General features: G+C 42.2%; 1 protein-coding gene across 4 annotated transcripts in view; it reads right to left on the bottom strand.

Annotated features, from left to right (window-relative positions):
• The window catches only part of LOC131556924 (sodium channel protein type 5 subunit alpha-like), a 178,515-nt gene that overhangs the window by 28,813 nt on the left and 136,349 nt on the right, over nucleotides 1–13,353 (bottom strand). For all 4 annotated transcript variants that reach the window (XM_058803871.1, XM_058803862.1, XM_058803879.1 and 1 more), the window contains exon 20: nucleotides 12,755–12,928. In XM_058803871.1, the coding sequence (XP_058659854.1) occupies nucleotides 12,755–12,928 (174 nt within the window). The remainder of the gene's footprint in view (nucleotides 1–12,754; nucleotides 12,929–13,353) is intronic.

The raw sequence follows: 13,353 nt of genomic DNA, 5'->3' as shown, positions 1-13,353 counted from the left end.
CTGTGTTTGGTCTAGACTGTTCCTGATCCCCTTGGCTTGCTGCTCATTTGGTGTCCCTGAAGTCTCCAGCAGAATATTTGAGCTGTCACTGGAATTTTCTGCCTAACTTTAAGTCCAGTGCACGACCTGGCCGGCACTGAGGGTTCCTGAGGGGGAGAGAGGTGCTCATAAATCAGAGTGTGTAATCCTGCCTCCCCAGAACTCAGCCTGTGGCACACGGGTCTCACTAACCCCATGGACTAGGATGTCATTCGATTCATTTCCTACATTAACTCTTCCTTTTTCCATTCCCTGCATCATCTCAGCACAGCCAACAGCGCAGCCTCAGTGCTGTCAGACACTCCCCAAAATTTATTAGAGCCCAAAAGAGTGGAAATCCTGCAGGAGTCAGCATTTACTGCCCAGCAAAATGGCAGAGGTTCCCAGCAAAGCTCAGGCTCCTGGCAAAGCCTTGTGGATCCTACCTAAACAATTCATATTCTTGCTATCACAGACAGGCAGAGAGGGTGGAGCTGTCTCTGATCCTGGAATTCAGGGAAGACTCTTGCCCCTGTTCCCAACTTTCTTTGCCCAGAGATAGTTTTATCTTTGTATTTATAAGAATATTGTATCTATAAATGTCGCAGACATCTTTTATGGAAAATCCTTTCCTTAGGATTTTTCCTCCTGAGAAGCTGGGAGGCCTCAGGAACAGAATGTAAACATTGATTATCTGCTGCTGTGGAATGCAACAGGTGCATCTGGGATTGGTCTCATGTGGTTGTTTCTGATTAATGGCCAATCCCAGTCAGCTGGCTCAGACAAAGAGTACAAGCCACAAACCTTTGTTATCATTCTTTGCTATTCTATTCTTAGGCAGCCTTCTGAGGAAATCCTTTCTTCTATTCTTTTAGTATAGTTTTAATGTAATATATATAGTAAAATAATAAATCAGCCCTCTGAAACATGGAGTCAGATCCTCATCTCTTCCCTCATCCTCAGACCCCTGTGAACACAGTCACAAATAAATATAGACCTGTATCTCTATATTCTCACATATTTCTACATTCCCACATTAATTCTACATTCCCACATATTTCTATATCTCCATATATATCTACACACAAGTTTATCTGTATAAATTTTACAATAATTTGCGTGACAGATACCTGGAGCTGGGCGAAGGGAGAGATAAATGAACCCCCACAGCTTTCATAGTTTCCATTTTCAGTAACATGATCAAGGGAAAAATGAGAGCTCTTGATTCTGATGCACTGGGCACTGGAAATACCAGCCCTGGGGGTGAACAAACCTGTGGCTGGTGTTTTGAAAGCCAATCTCCTGGTATCTATGTGCCTTGGTGGCATTAGCTGGGGTCTGGAGTGTCCCACTGTATGACATTCATATCTGTTTCCAGGCAAAATCAAGTAGAATCAATGAATTTAGAGGGCTAGAACACAGGGAAGGATCTCTGATGAAGGGTTAGCCTCACTGATAGCTGTATAAATTATATAAATACACACATAATGTAACTCTAATGAGAGTAATTTCTGAATGTCTTAATAATTTTGACAATCCACTTCAAAGTCTTGTCTAGGAAGCAGAACATTTTTCCAGTAATTTCCAATTTCTTGTCACAATTTCACTATTTTGCAGAATTTCTGTCATTCTTATGGTAAGAAATGTGACTTGTGTATGTGTCCAGGTGGTTCTGGAGTAGTGTGAAATTCCCAGTGTGCTCATGCTGGTCTCACAGTCATTCACCAGTTACAGATGTGCAGCATTGTCTGACTATTTAAATTACTCACACAGGGATAAAACTCCACAATAATTTTATGTGTCTTCATTATCTAACAGTGACCTGAGCAATCAGAGTTGTAAACCAATGTAAACCCAGTAAAGCCACCCGAACAGAATTTTAAGGTGGCAGAAAAACAATTACAAAGTAGGGAGTGTGATAATGCAGCACCAAGGAGGGAAAAAATCCTTTAATTAGAAGATCATAGAGGGTTTGTTTGTTTTTTTTTTCCCAAGGATTGATTGCATTTAGAAGAGCAGAGGGTTCCTCCCTACATGAACACATTTTAATATCATATTAGCAGCCTCCACATCCATGGGGTTTGACAGGGAGTCAAGGGCACAGAGTTTGGGAAAAGTGCTTCACCCAGGGCTGGCGAGGTTCCTACAGCAAGGAAAAACTGGAATAAACTGTTTGAGCTGCAATAAAGGCTGCTCCTCTCTTTTATTTTTTTTTTTAAATTCCTAAAAGCACATGATTTCAGATAACCTGGGCTGGAAGCAGACAGACCTGAGCAGCACCATCCCAAGGCAGGCATGTTTTAATCAACCCCCGCTCACCACTGAGGTGAATTAATACCAGAGCCCTGAAAACAAGGAATTCTGCCTAAACAACAGCAAAAATCATCCTTGGATAGTCACATAAATCTTAAAACCAACCAGAATCTCCACTAAATGCCTTCTGCACACGTCTGAGACCCTGTGAGTCTCTGTCTCAGAGAGAAGGGGAGACCTCCTTCCTGGTATGGGCAGCAGCATATGCTTTATGCAGCCAGGGATTTCATCAAATTAACCTGCTTGTTCAAATTAGAGGGGAGGGAACAGCAGGAAAAAAAATAATAAAAAAAGACATCTGAATGGAAGCACAGCAGCTGAGCTGAAAGCTCTGGCCACTTATTTAAATAAGCAGTTCCAGCTAATGCAGGCCCCTGGTGCTTTCAAATAGCTTTTTGTGTGCCCCAGAAACACCTGTCTCTCCCTCTCTAATTGTGCCTTTTATAAAAAATAAAAATAGAAGAAATAGTGCTTGGATTGCTGTGGGTGCCTCTTTTCAATCCAGCCTGGCCTCTCCTGCCTTTTTCTGGCAAGGATAGGATCACTTAAAGACCTCTTCACTGTCCAGCATCTTTCAGAGCCAGGACTGAAGTTACAAGTTTCTCCCCCGCCTTGATTTGAAAAGGAACAAAATTCAGTCTTTACCCCAGATACAAGCTGGAAAACCTACAGGGAAACAGGACTTTGCAAATAAACTGAAATACATGGAAATACTTATTTTGGCTCCCTGAAATATGGTTGGGAAAAGGGAGCTTGTAATGAGGCTGGTATTCCTTTCAGCATCCACTCTTTCAGAGCAGACTTATATTGTCATTTTATTTTTTTAAAATATGCCTTTGTCCTTTCATTCTGACACTGCATTTTCTGCCACAGAGATGCCAAATTCTATGATTGCACATGCCAATCTAGAAATGGCACATTATGAAAGAAAGGCATAAAGTTAAAGTCTTTAAAAATAGGACACTAGAGAGACACGGAGGTGACCTGAATTCCCATCTCTACTCACTGTTTCCTTGAATCACAGCCCTCATGTTCAGGTAAAGACTAAAAACTCCTTAAGGCTGCTCTGGGGTTGCTCCATGGCCTGGAGGTGAAAAATGTGTCTGGAAATGAGCTATCAAAGGGCTTCCCTCACTGCAGCAGTTCATTACTGCTCCTGGAGTGCTCTCATGTATTATAACATGATGAGCTACACGAGTGCCTAGATTAATTATAAACAAAAATTATCTCTTGGAAAGCCCAGTGCTACTTCCTATTACTCAGGTTTAAAAACTCGTTTGCTTCATCCACATTTTTTTTTTGTTTTTTTTTTTTGGATTTTTTGTGTTTTTTTGTTTCTCCAGGACTTTTCCACCTTTTAAATTTTTTTCCCCTCCATCTACTATGCATACTGAGGCTATAAAACTCTGTTAATATTCCATGTTCTCAGCTTGTCTCCGTGTCCAAGCTTTTCAAGGCAATGTTTCCTTTTCTGAGGGCAGCCTTGTTGCAAACAGCATGTGCCACTCTTGTTGGGTTAAATGCTTTTAAATAAATCATTCCTGCATCCTAATTGCTTCCTGGCGGTTTCCTGAAGAACCTCTTTATGTCTTGCTGTTCTCTTAATCTGTCACCTCCCCTACACCTGCTCAGGCTTTTCTAACAGCTCCAGTCAATTCCCAGGGCAGATGGCTGAGAATCAAGAATTAAACCTCAGCTAATTTCCGAGGGCGAGTCGACTGCGAGCTTTCATCCAGCGAGGCAGCAAACCTGACTTATTGATCTGCACTTTTCTCCCCCATCACCACGTACAAATGGATTTTCAGCTTGTCTCAATTCACCTTTTTTACTGCTAACAGGCACCTTTGCCACACCTTGACATCCAGTTTATTAGCACTGGGTAGGGAATCAGAGAATGACAGGATCTGCTGAGCTGGAAGGGATGCACAAAGATCATGGAGTCCAACTCCTGGCCCTGCACAGAACACCCAAAAAGTCACACCTTGTGCCTCAGAGCATTGTCTAAACTCTGTCAGGCTTGGTGCCGTTTCCCTAGGCAGGCTGCTAGGGGTTCCTGTGAATTTTGGGGATCACATGGTGTAACTTGATCAGACAAAGCTTGGCCAAGTCCCTAGGGCTCCCTCTGCAGTGGCTGTGCAGGTGGAGATGCTTTGCAGTCTGGTGTTTTCTGTTATGATTTAGAGCAAAACAATTTCCTCATCAGCAACTGTGTTCTGCTTCTCACCCAGGTGCTGTGTGGAGACAGCCTGGATTTGGGGCAGGTGGAGAGAAAAGACTTTCTCACTAAAAAGATCTCCAAAGCCACCTCCTGTTTCAGCCTAGGGAGCCTTCCTGATGCTGAAAGCTGCAGTCAGGAGTGGACTTGGTTATTATTTATTATGTGAAGGCAGTGTTACCATGCCAGGGGTGGACACAGTGATTCCTGGCAGAATTTCCCTGGGGCTCAGCCCCACAGACTCTGCTGCATTCCCATCTCAGCTGGTGCAGCTGAGGTGCTGAGGTGAAGGCAAGTTTCTTTTTGGACAGAATTAGGATCAACCCTACTTAGATATGACATAAGGAAAACAACAACAAAAGAAAAAGAAAAAAAAAACAAAAACAAAAACAAAAACAAAAACAAAAACAAAAACAAAAACAAAAACAAAAACAAAAACAAAAACAAAAACAAAAACAAAAAACAAAACCAAAACTGACCAAACAAACAAAATACCAACAAAAGCCCCAAACCTAAAGAAAACCAAAACCCCAAAACAAACAAATCAAACCAGACCAAACCAAACCAAACCAAACCAAACCAAACCAAATCAAACCAAACCAAACCAAACCAAACCAAACCAAACCAAACCAGCAAGCAAAACCAAAAGAGAAAAATCTGTTTGTGTTGCCTCCTCAAGGTGCTGTTAGGGATTTGCTTGTTTCCCTAAAGCATTTATTTAATCAGATGTTCCAAATCAATATGAAAAAATACGAAATTGTTGTGGGAAACAGGGAAGTCTTGGCTTGAAATCAGCTCAGTTTAGTTGGGTTCTTGAACCTGACTGATCCTGAATTGTACTGAATACGTCCACATTGTATTAAATCTGCCAGAATGGAGAGGGACTCTGAAGAATTGTAGGATCCCCGACTTTTGCTAGGAAGGATCATGGTACAAATAGGAGCGCATACCAAAAGTAGGAATGTTTATCTTCATTTGCCTTAGCACAGACATCCCAAAGTCAGCCATACCAGGCTAGGAGATCTGCACAAAATCTCCACGCCACCAAGGTACAGCTTTCAAGTTTCATCCCAATTTCTCTCATCTCTCCCTCACTAATAAAGAATCCCTGTCCCTCTGCAGGCTGCTTCTATCCCTTCATTCCTTCCTTTTCCCTCCTCCTCAGGAGGCATCTCTTGAGCTCCTGACCACCCTGGATGGTGGGAAGATGAATTTTTGGTCTGCAAGTTTGGGTTTCAAAGGTGCTGGTCATCAGGGAGAGGAACTGTGGGACAATTCCCCATCCTCCTCTGTCCCTGGAGAGTTTGTGAGACTCTGGACTGTTAAACACAGCCAATGTGTCTCTCCCAGCTCAGCTCTTCCATGCAAGGGTGAACATCGCTGTGTATGGAATTTGGCAGCTCCACACCCAGTGATAGAAAGGGCCAAGCAAGCTGCATGCAAGAACTCCAGGATTTTATTAATTATTTTCGTTTTAAGCATAGTCTTCTAAAAAAGGACATTGAAAAGTGCTCCATCTTTAAATAACTTTGAGAAACAAAAATGTTTGGTAAATCTAGCTCAGCAAGATCTGAGTGGGGATGGGTTTTTTACAGCACTTTTGAAAGTTGAAAATCTGCTTCATTAATTGAAATTCTTCAGCATTTGCAGTAATTATTCATCTCCCAACCACTTTGCAAGATGGTGAACTAGGCTTTCAGTGGACTTTTCTCCTCACCTCTGTTTTCCAGCCCTTTTCCTGCAGTTGCAGCAAATTTTGTCCTGCTGTGCCTTGTCTGAAACTCAGCTTGTGCTTCCTCTTGGCAAAGCTTGGGTTCTCCCCTTTTAGCATCCATGTGGTAACCAACATGAGGCGCAAACCAAGATAAGACCAGACATTTGGATGTTTTAGCATGTGCTGTGTTGAGATAAACTGTGGGGTGGCAGCAGGAAGATTTACAGCCTCGACTGACCTGCTAACACATATTAAAACAACCTTTCTTCATGCAGATTTTTTTCTTTTCGCTTATCCTCAATTGGCGAATATGTACTAAAAGAGCATTTTTTTCTCTTTCCTTCTTTCTTTCTTTTTCTCTTTTATTTTTCTCTTCAAAACCAGCTCCCTGGCTTCTGGAAGGGTATCTCACTCCTATTGGCTGTCTGGGAGGTTTATGCCATCAGAGAGGCTCGGAGGAATGTGCACTGAGACAACTTCAAAAATCCCACATGAGCATTTGCTGTGAGGAACTGGGAAAAAATGAGTCAAAAACTGAACTCTGAAGTTACAATACCCTGCTGTACCCATGGACTTTTGACAGCTCACAGAGAACACTAATAAGTTCTCTCTTAAGATGCTGCTCCAAGTGACAAGACATATTATCTTTAATTTGCCTTGGCTGTACTTTTGTCATTCTGCTCCTCTGTGCTTTTCTGAACAGAAACTAGACAAAATTCACATGCTCTCAGGGTAATGTCCCAAGAATACAAATTGGATTTCAGTGCTGTTTGGGAACGACTCATTACAGCAGATTGTGTAATTACTGGTACAGCAAACAGAAATCACCTTGTTAATCAACAGGGAATACAGATGGAAAAAAACAATTAAAGTAATCATAAGCCATCAATATTTACTTCACACAGCAAGTTTTTAATTGTCACTTAAAGACAATCCAACACAAGGGCATAATTTAATTCAATTCAATTTTAACTAGGGAGAGAAAGACTGTTTCAAAATGTTCACCTCAGATTCAAGGATTGTTAGCTGCTTTTTAACTTGTCTGACAGTGAAGTATTTAAACAGAAATCTTAGAGCAAGTGCTTTCCAGGAACTATCTTGGAAAACATAATATCTTTGTTTTTTCAAGTGTTGAGGGAAAATGATGGTGCATTTAATGCCTGAACACCCATGAGCAGATCTCAAACAAGCAAACAGGAAATTTGGCAGCAAACAGGAAATTTGGAAAGCTGCTCAGTGGGGATTACAAATCTCCAGTTACCAACTGAGCAGCTCCAGGCAAACAACAGAAACATGCTGTGTTAGAAACACTCACAAAAGTTACTGAGGAGAGTGAAAAATACATATAATTTCATTTCCATAAAAGCATCTCTAAAATCCTGCCTAGTGGATTTTTTGAGATGCCTGGCCTTCAAATCCATTGCTGAGCCATACTTGAGCTATTTTGCAGACAGATCTACTACCCAAAACTCTTGTGAGCCCCTCCCTCCAAGGCAGAGGAGATGGAAAAGGGGTGGAAAGAGCAATTTTCATCCCTGGTTAAGAGAAACTAGTGGGGCATCAGGGCACAAACTGAGAATTAGAGATGCTCTCCCCTCCCTGCTGCGGGACAGTGCAAGGATCACCCATTGCTGGAGATGGTTGGAGGGGAAGGAGGCTGCCAGCATCCCTAACAAAGAAATTGTTTAAGAAAATAGCTTTTTCTGCATGAGAAGACTTGAAAGACAGGATAATCTTAGAAAGAATTGGTGGAGAAACCCTCATCTCTGAAATCAGAGCGGGACGATCCAGCTGGGTTTTTGGAAACTTGGATTGAGACCAATTTGGTCAATTAAACTGAACACAAAAGCTGCAGTGGAGATGATGGATTTGTGATAATGGACTTTTGTGGGGCGATGACATTAGTGCAGGTTTAAGAGGATTTCCCTGTGAATGCCACAGGCAATGAAACTTGGCTGTGACATTTTTTCCTGAGCGTTCTCACTAATGAGATGGGAGTTCACACGTCTGTCCCATGAGCTTTCTGTGACAGCTTCTGTGGGGTTCCAGCCTCTCACCTCTGCCTTCAGTGCACGAGCAGCGAGTGAAGAAGCTGTTGACTGCAACACCTCCTGACTCTGAATGATGCTAAGCCCACACTGATGTCTTTCCCAAACTGACCATGCAATGGAATAATCCACCCGCTGTCAGCAGAGACTGGGACAGAGCTCAGAATTAATTGGCTGGAGCTCAAGCCAGATAAGCTCAAGATAATATTTATAGGTCAGAGGAAACAATTGAAAGGAACATCAAGCATGACACCAGCCTGCACAGCTGGTGGAATCTCTCTGCTCCTTGTTTCAAAGCCCAGCTCTGTCTGCTTGGCTTGGTGTGGAGCAGTTCCCACAAACACTTTGGGTGCCACTTGTCTCCAGCCCTGGCCAAGTTCAGGCTCCTCACTTAATCTGCTTTGTTCAAAGAGGTTTTGATTGCATGGATGCTTGGAAAATATCTGTTCTTTGTGGAAATACTCACCCATGCATCGTAGGAAAGAGGATTGTGCATAAATGCCATTCCTGATGGTGATGTTGATGTCTGTCTGCACTTCTATCTGTCTGCACAGATAGTTCACAATCTGCCTCTCCCTCATGTGGAAAGAGCTGTGGATTGAGGGCTCACCACTGCAGTTCATGAACACAGAGAGCAGATATTTGTAGTGTAGAAGGGTGCTACTTTTAGCAGTACAGTTCTTTTTCACAGGGTAACTTGTATGGATGTGCATTGACGTTTGTTCAGTATGCCCAACTTGCAGCAGACATCTAAAGCATCTTCCCCAGGTGCCCTGAGCTGAAATGAGCCTGCATTTTGTGGTTTGATTAACCCTTTCTCTTTCCTCCCAGAGAAATCTGTAGCAGGGCTGTTGATAGGACATTATTGTATTGCAATGTATGTGAAAGCACTCTCTGCTACCCTAGCACTCTTCTTCGAGATGCTGAGAAGCCCATTACCAGAGATCATCCTTTAGGGATTCTACATCCAGCAAAAATAGCTCAGTTTGTGGATTACTCTGTATTTTGAAGTTTAGGCATTGCAAAACAGAATTTTCTTTAGTAATCCACAACAGTCACATGGAGACTCTGCTGCTCCACTGGCCCAAATCAGTGTCAAAGGTCTTTCACAAGACAGGATATATATAAAAAAAAAAAAAATTCAGCAGCAATGTGCTTATAACCCCTCTGGGTTCAAATCCCATTTAGAAATAGTGAATATATGCAAATTTTGAGCCAGTTTTATGAATTATTCAAAGCAGAAAATAGATTCAGAGTTGCATTTGTACAATGAGAAAACGCAGATGAGAGATGGTTTCACATGTCCAATCAAAAATCGACCACTGCAGCTTGAATTTTGAATACTGATACCAAACCACTAATGAATAATTTGCAGATCAGGAATTTTTAAGTGAATAATTTTAAACAAATAAATTTGAGAAAATCAGACAAGTGGTTCATCTGCTTCTTTTGGAGCAGCTAATTCACCCATTCACTGCCTTCTGCAGCTCAGTTGCAGTGATTTGGTTCTCAAAGCACCAAAAAGAAAATGTAAATTGAAATAAAAAGTGTGCTGGAAAAATTATAGGATATTACTGTGCCAATTCAGAGTGGCAGGGTTAGCAATAGGGTAGGAGAAAAGCATCTGTTAAACCTGCTAAAAATATAGCACCAGGTTCTCATAATCTGCACTGGGAAAGCAGTTTTAAGAAAAGAATAGTGCAGGGGGAAAGATTTATTCACTGAGAACCCTAAAGAGCAAGTGATGGCCTAGAGTCAATCAAGAACCAAAACAACTCAAGGGTGGAACAACTTTTTGGTGGGACTGGGAGCTTGCAAAATGAACATTTAAATGTGGGTGGAACATTTAAATGTAGGTTGAGATAATAAAACATTCTGGGTCACTAAGAAGGCTCTGGGGTTTATTTTCTGGGGACAAGGGGAGTCCCAGGGCTGGTGTCCCCCCTGTTTTATGCCACAGGATGTGTGAGAGGGGATGGTGAAGCCCCTTTCCCAGGCCAGCTGTGGCTGCTTCTCCAATTTGTCTTTATAAACTCCACCATTAAAAGGCAAACATGCACCTAATTTACACTTGGACTTTGTGTTCTTGTGTGGCTCCTGTTCCAAGGGGGTTTGCACATGGTGGACAGAATTTAGCTTAGTTTGTGGTTTACTTTCTTGGGCGTTAATGAGATGTTATTCTACAGCTGTGTAACTAATTTCAAACTCCAACAGAGTTCCAAATTGCCTCAGTGAATTGATCCTGCACAGGTTTGATCCCATCGAGAAAACCTCTACTTATGGTTGTGCCAATACTCATCCCTCATCCATTCCTTCCAGTCTTCAGAAGCTCACTGAACAAAAAATTCCTGGAAGCCCATCCAGTACTTTAGGGGAGTCCTATTAGTCCCATTTTGGAGATGGAGGAACAAGAAAAGAAAAGCTATGTCACCTAAATCACAGTAAGAACAGTTTTCAGAGCTGGGCTATAACTTAGGAACAGGTAGATTCCAATTTTGTGGTTAAATAATTAAACCAGGCCTTCCTCTCCTGCTGGAGCTAATCTGAGAAAAATGAGTGCATTCCCTTTAAAAGGTTTCTAAGCATATATGCAAAGAAGAATTTATGGCCTACAATTTATGTAAAGAATTTCCTTTTCATAAATCAATTTATTAAAGCTCTGGAGAAGCTTCCAAAGGCTCTGATCCAGCAGTGCACTTAAACATGACCATAACTTCAAACAAGCAAATTGTCCCATTGAAGTGCTCTCCTGGGCTGGGGCCAAAGAAAGTGCAGCTCTTCCCTGGAGTCAAGGTTCAGATGTAAAACGGGGAAAAATAATTTCTCTGAAGTTTAATAAATTACATAATCATGGCAAAGCTCTGCCAGCCTCCCACATTAATACCTGAAGCTGACAAGAAGTGGCCTCAGGGAGATTGTTGCCTCCTCATTGATACGCTGAGATGAAATGTTAGACTTCATCTGGAGGACGTGGTGCTGCTGACTTTTCCCATATTTGGCAAATCCCACATCAATTCAAAGTGAATCTTTGGAGGAGCCAAATCTGGTACTAGCAACACTCCTGGGGCATGAGCTTCCTTTTGTTCAGACCTCTGAGGGTTATCCTTAAATCAGTAGAAGTAAGCGTGGCGGTATTTCACGGATTTGGAGTATTTAGCGACGTTTTGTAGTAGTGAAGACGCTTTGCCAAGAGGACTTTTCACACCTTCTCCTGGACTCCTGCACTGGTAAATATTTGGGAGCCAGAACTGGACATGCTGTTACACACGGCTGGCAGCCTGGCCAGGAGCTCGGCCAAGGACAGCTCCTCTAATCTGCTCAAAACTGCAGATTGTGCCCAGGTCATGTGCACAGCAGGCTGAGGTAGCTGGACCCTGTGCTAGCTGGGAGCATGGAATGTGGGAATCCTTAAATGTCATTTAATTTGGGGAATCCTTAAACATCATTTAATGTGGCAAAAAATGGTGCAATTAATCCTTAAAAGTAAGCTCATCTCTCTACAGCAAAAAAAAGAACCTTTAAGCGAGTAATAAACAGGCCATATTAAAGCTATGAAACTCAAGGTAGTTAATAAACTACATGGTTATGGAAGTTCTTTTTAGTTGTATGAAGAGGGGGAATGCTTAAAATCAGAGGGTTTTGAGAAAGCTGCAAAAGGCAGGACTCATAAACAGCATAACTGCAATTAGAGCTATATATATATATGAGAAGTAGAAAGTAAGGACAAATAGAACTGTGTATTAACACTTGTCTAGAATAACTCCTTAAACTACAGAAAAGTTTATCTAGTAAGATATTAGGAAGTTTTAAGCTTAATAATGGAGCTCTGTGCATTGTGTTTTAAGGCTTACAAGCAGGTACTGTATTCGAAATAAGCAAGCATTTTTTTAACTGAAGGTACATGTGCGTATAGCGAACTAGAACTATATAGAACTACTGTCAATACACTTTTGGTTTGTTTGATTAGTCAAAAAACTTTTAAGTGAGTTGTAACATTTCGTTCTTTGTCTGCTGCCTGGGATATGAGCTGATGGCATCTTCCCACTGTCATCACCATGTAAAATCAGACTGATGCTGGAAAATAAACAGCATCTCCTCAGCAGTCCCATCCTGTTCATGATTTGTACATAAACCCATGGCCAGCAATAGAATCAGATATTAAATGCTGAAGGAAAGGGAGAATTCCTGGGGATGGGAAGGGGATGGATGTGCCTCAGATTAGCAGGGTGACACATCCACGTCACTGCTGACAGCGTTCCTGTTTGCTTTGGGTCCTGGGGATGCTCAGTTACACATCCAAACCTCCTTTGAGCTCTGCCTAGGGTTGATGCCCAGAATCAGAGTGACAGCTGTCATTTCACAGATGCAAAGCTGCCAAACTTAACAACCCTTTCCCACCCACTGCAAAACCCAACATGAGAAACGTAGTTCCAAAATGATACTCACATCCACAATGAGGAAGTCCAGCCAGCACCAGGCGTTGGTGAAATACTTCTTGAAGCCATAAGCCACCCACTTCAGGAGCATCTCCAGGACAAAGATGTAAGTGAATACTTTGTCAGCATATTCCAGCATGGTTTTTATGTTTTTTCGATCTTCAAGGTAAATATCTTCAAAGGCCTGGAAGAACAAAGGATTGGTTAATAACTGCTCCTGAGCCCTGTTGGAAAGCATGGGTGTTGCACTGCAGGTCTGTATTTGATAAATTATCACGTACAGTCTGTGATTTCTGATGTATTTTAACATTACAATTAAAAAGAGTGGCACAAACAGAACTGGCCCTGACCTGAGAGATCTGTTCAGCTTTCCCCTACAATGGACACAGGCTTGGATATCTCTCTCCAGGCTCTCCTGGCTGGACATCCTTTGAGTGGAGGAAAAGCTTCTGCACCCTGAATTTGGAATGTGAACCCATGAGCAGAGTGCCACCCCAAAATGCCCAGATTTATCCCGCCTCACCTCCTGTTGGCTGTGCCAATGCTGCCCAGGCACCTCAGATGTCCCAGGGCACAGGATGTCTATATTTAGGAGGCAGAATATGACCC

Source organism: Ammospiza caudacuta, chromosome 1, assembly GCF_027887145.1.
Source record: "Ammospiza caudacuta isolate bAmmCau1 chromosome 1, bAmmCau1.pri, whole genome shotgun sequence".
NCBI lineage: Eukaryota > Metazoa > Chordata > Aves > Passeriformes > Passerellidae > Ammospiza > Ammospiza caudacuta.
Note: the sequence above shows the minus strand (reverse complement) of the source record. Positions and strands in the feature narration are given on the sequence as shown.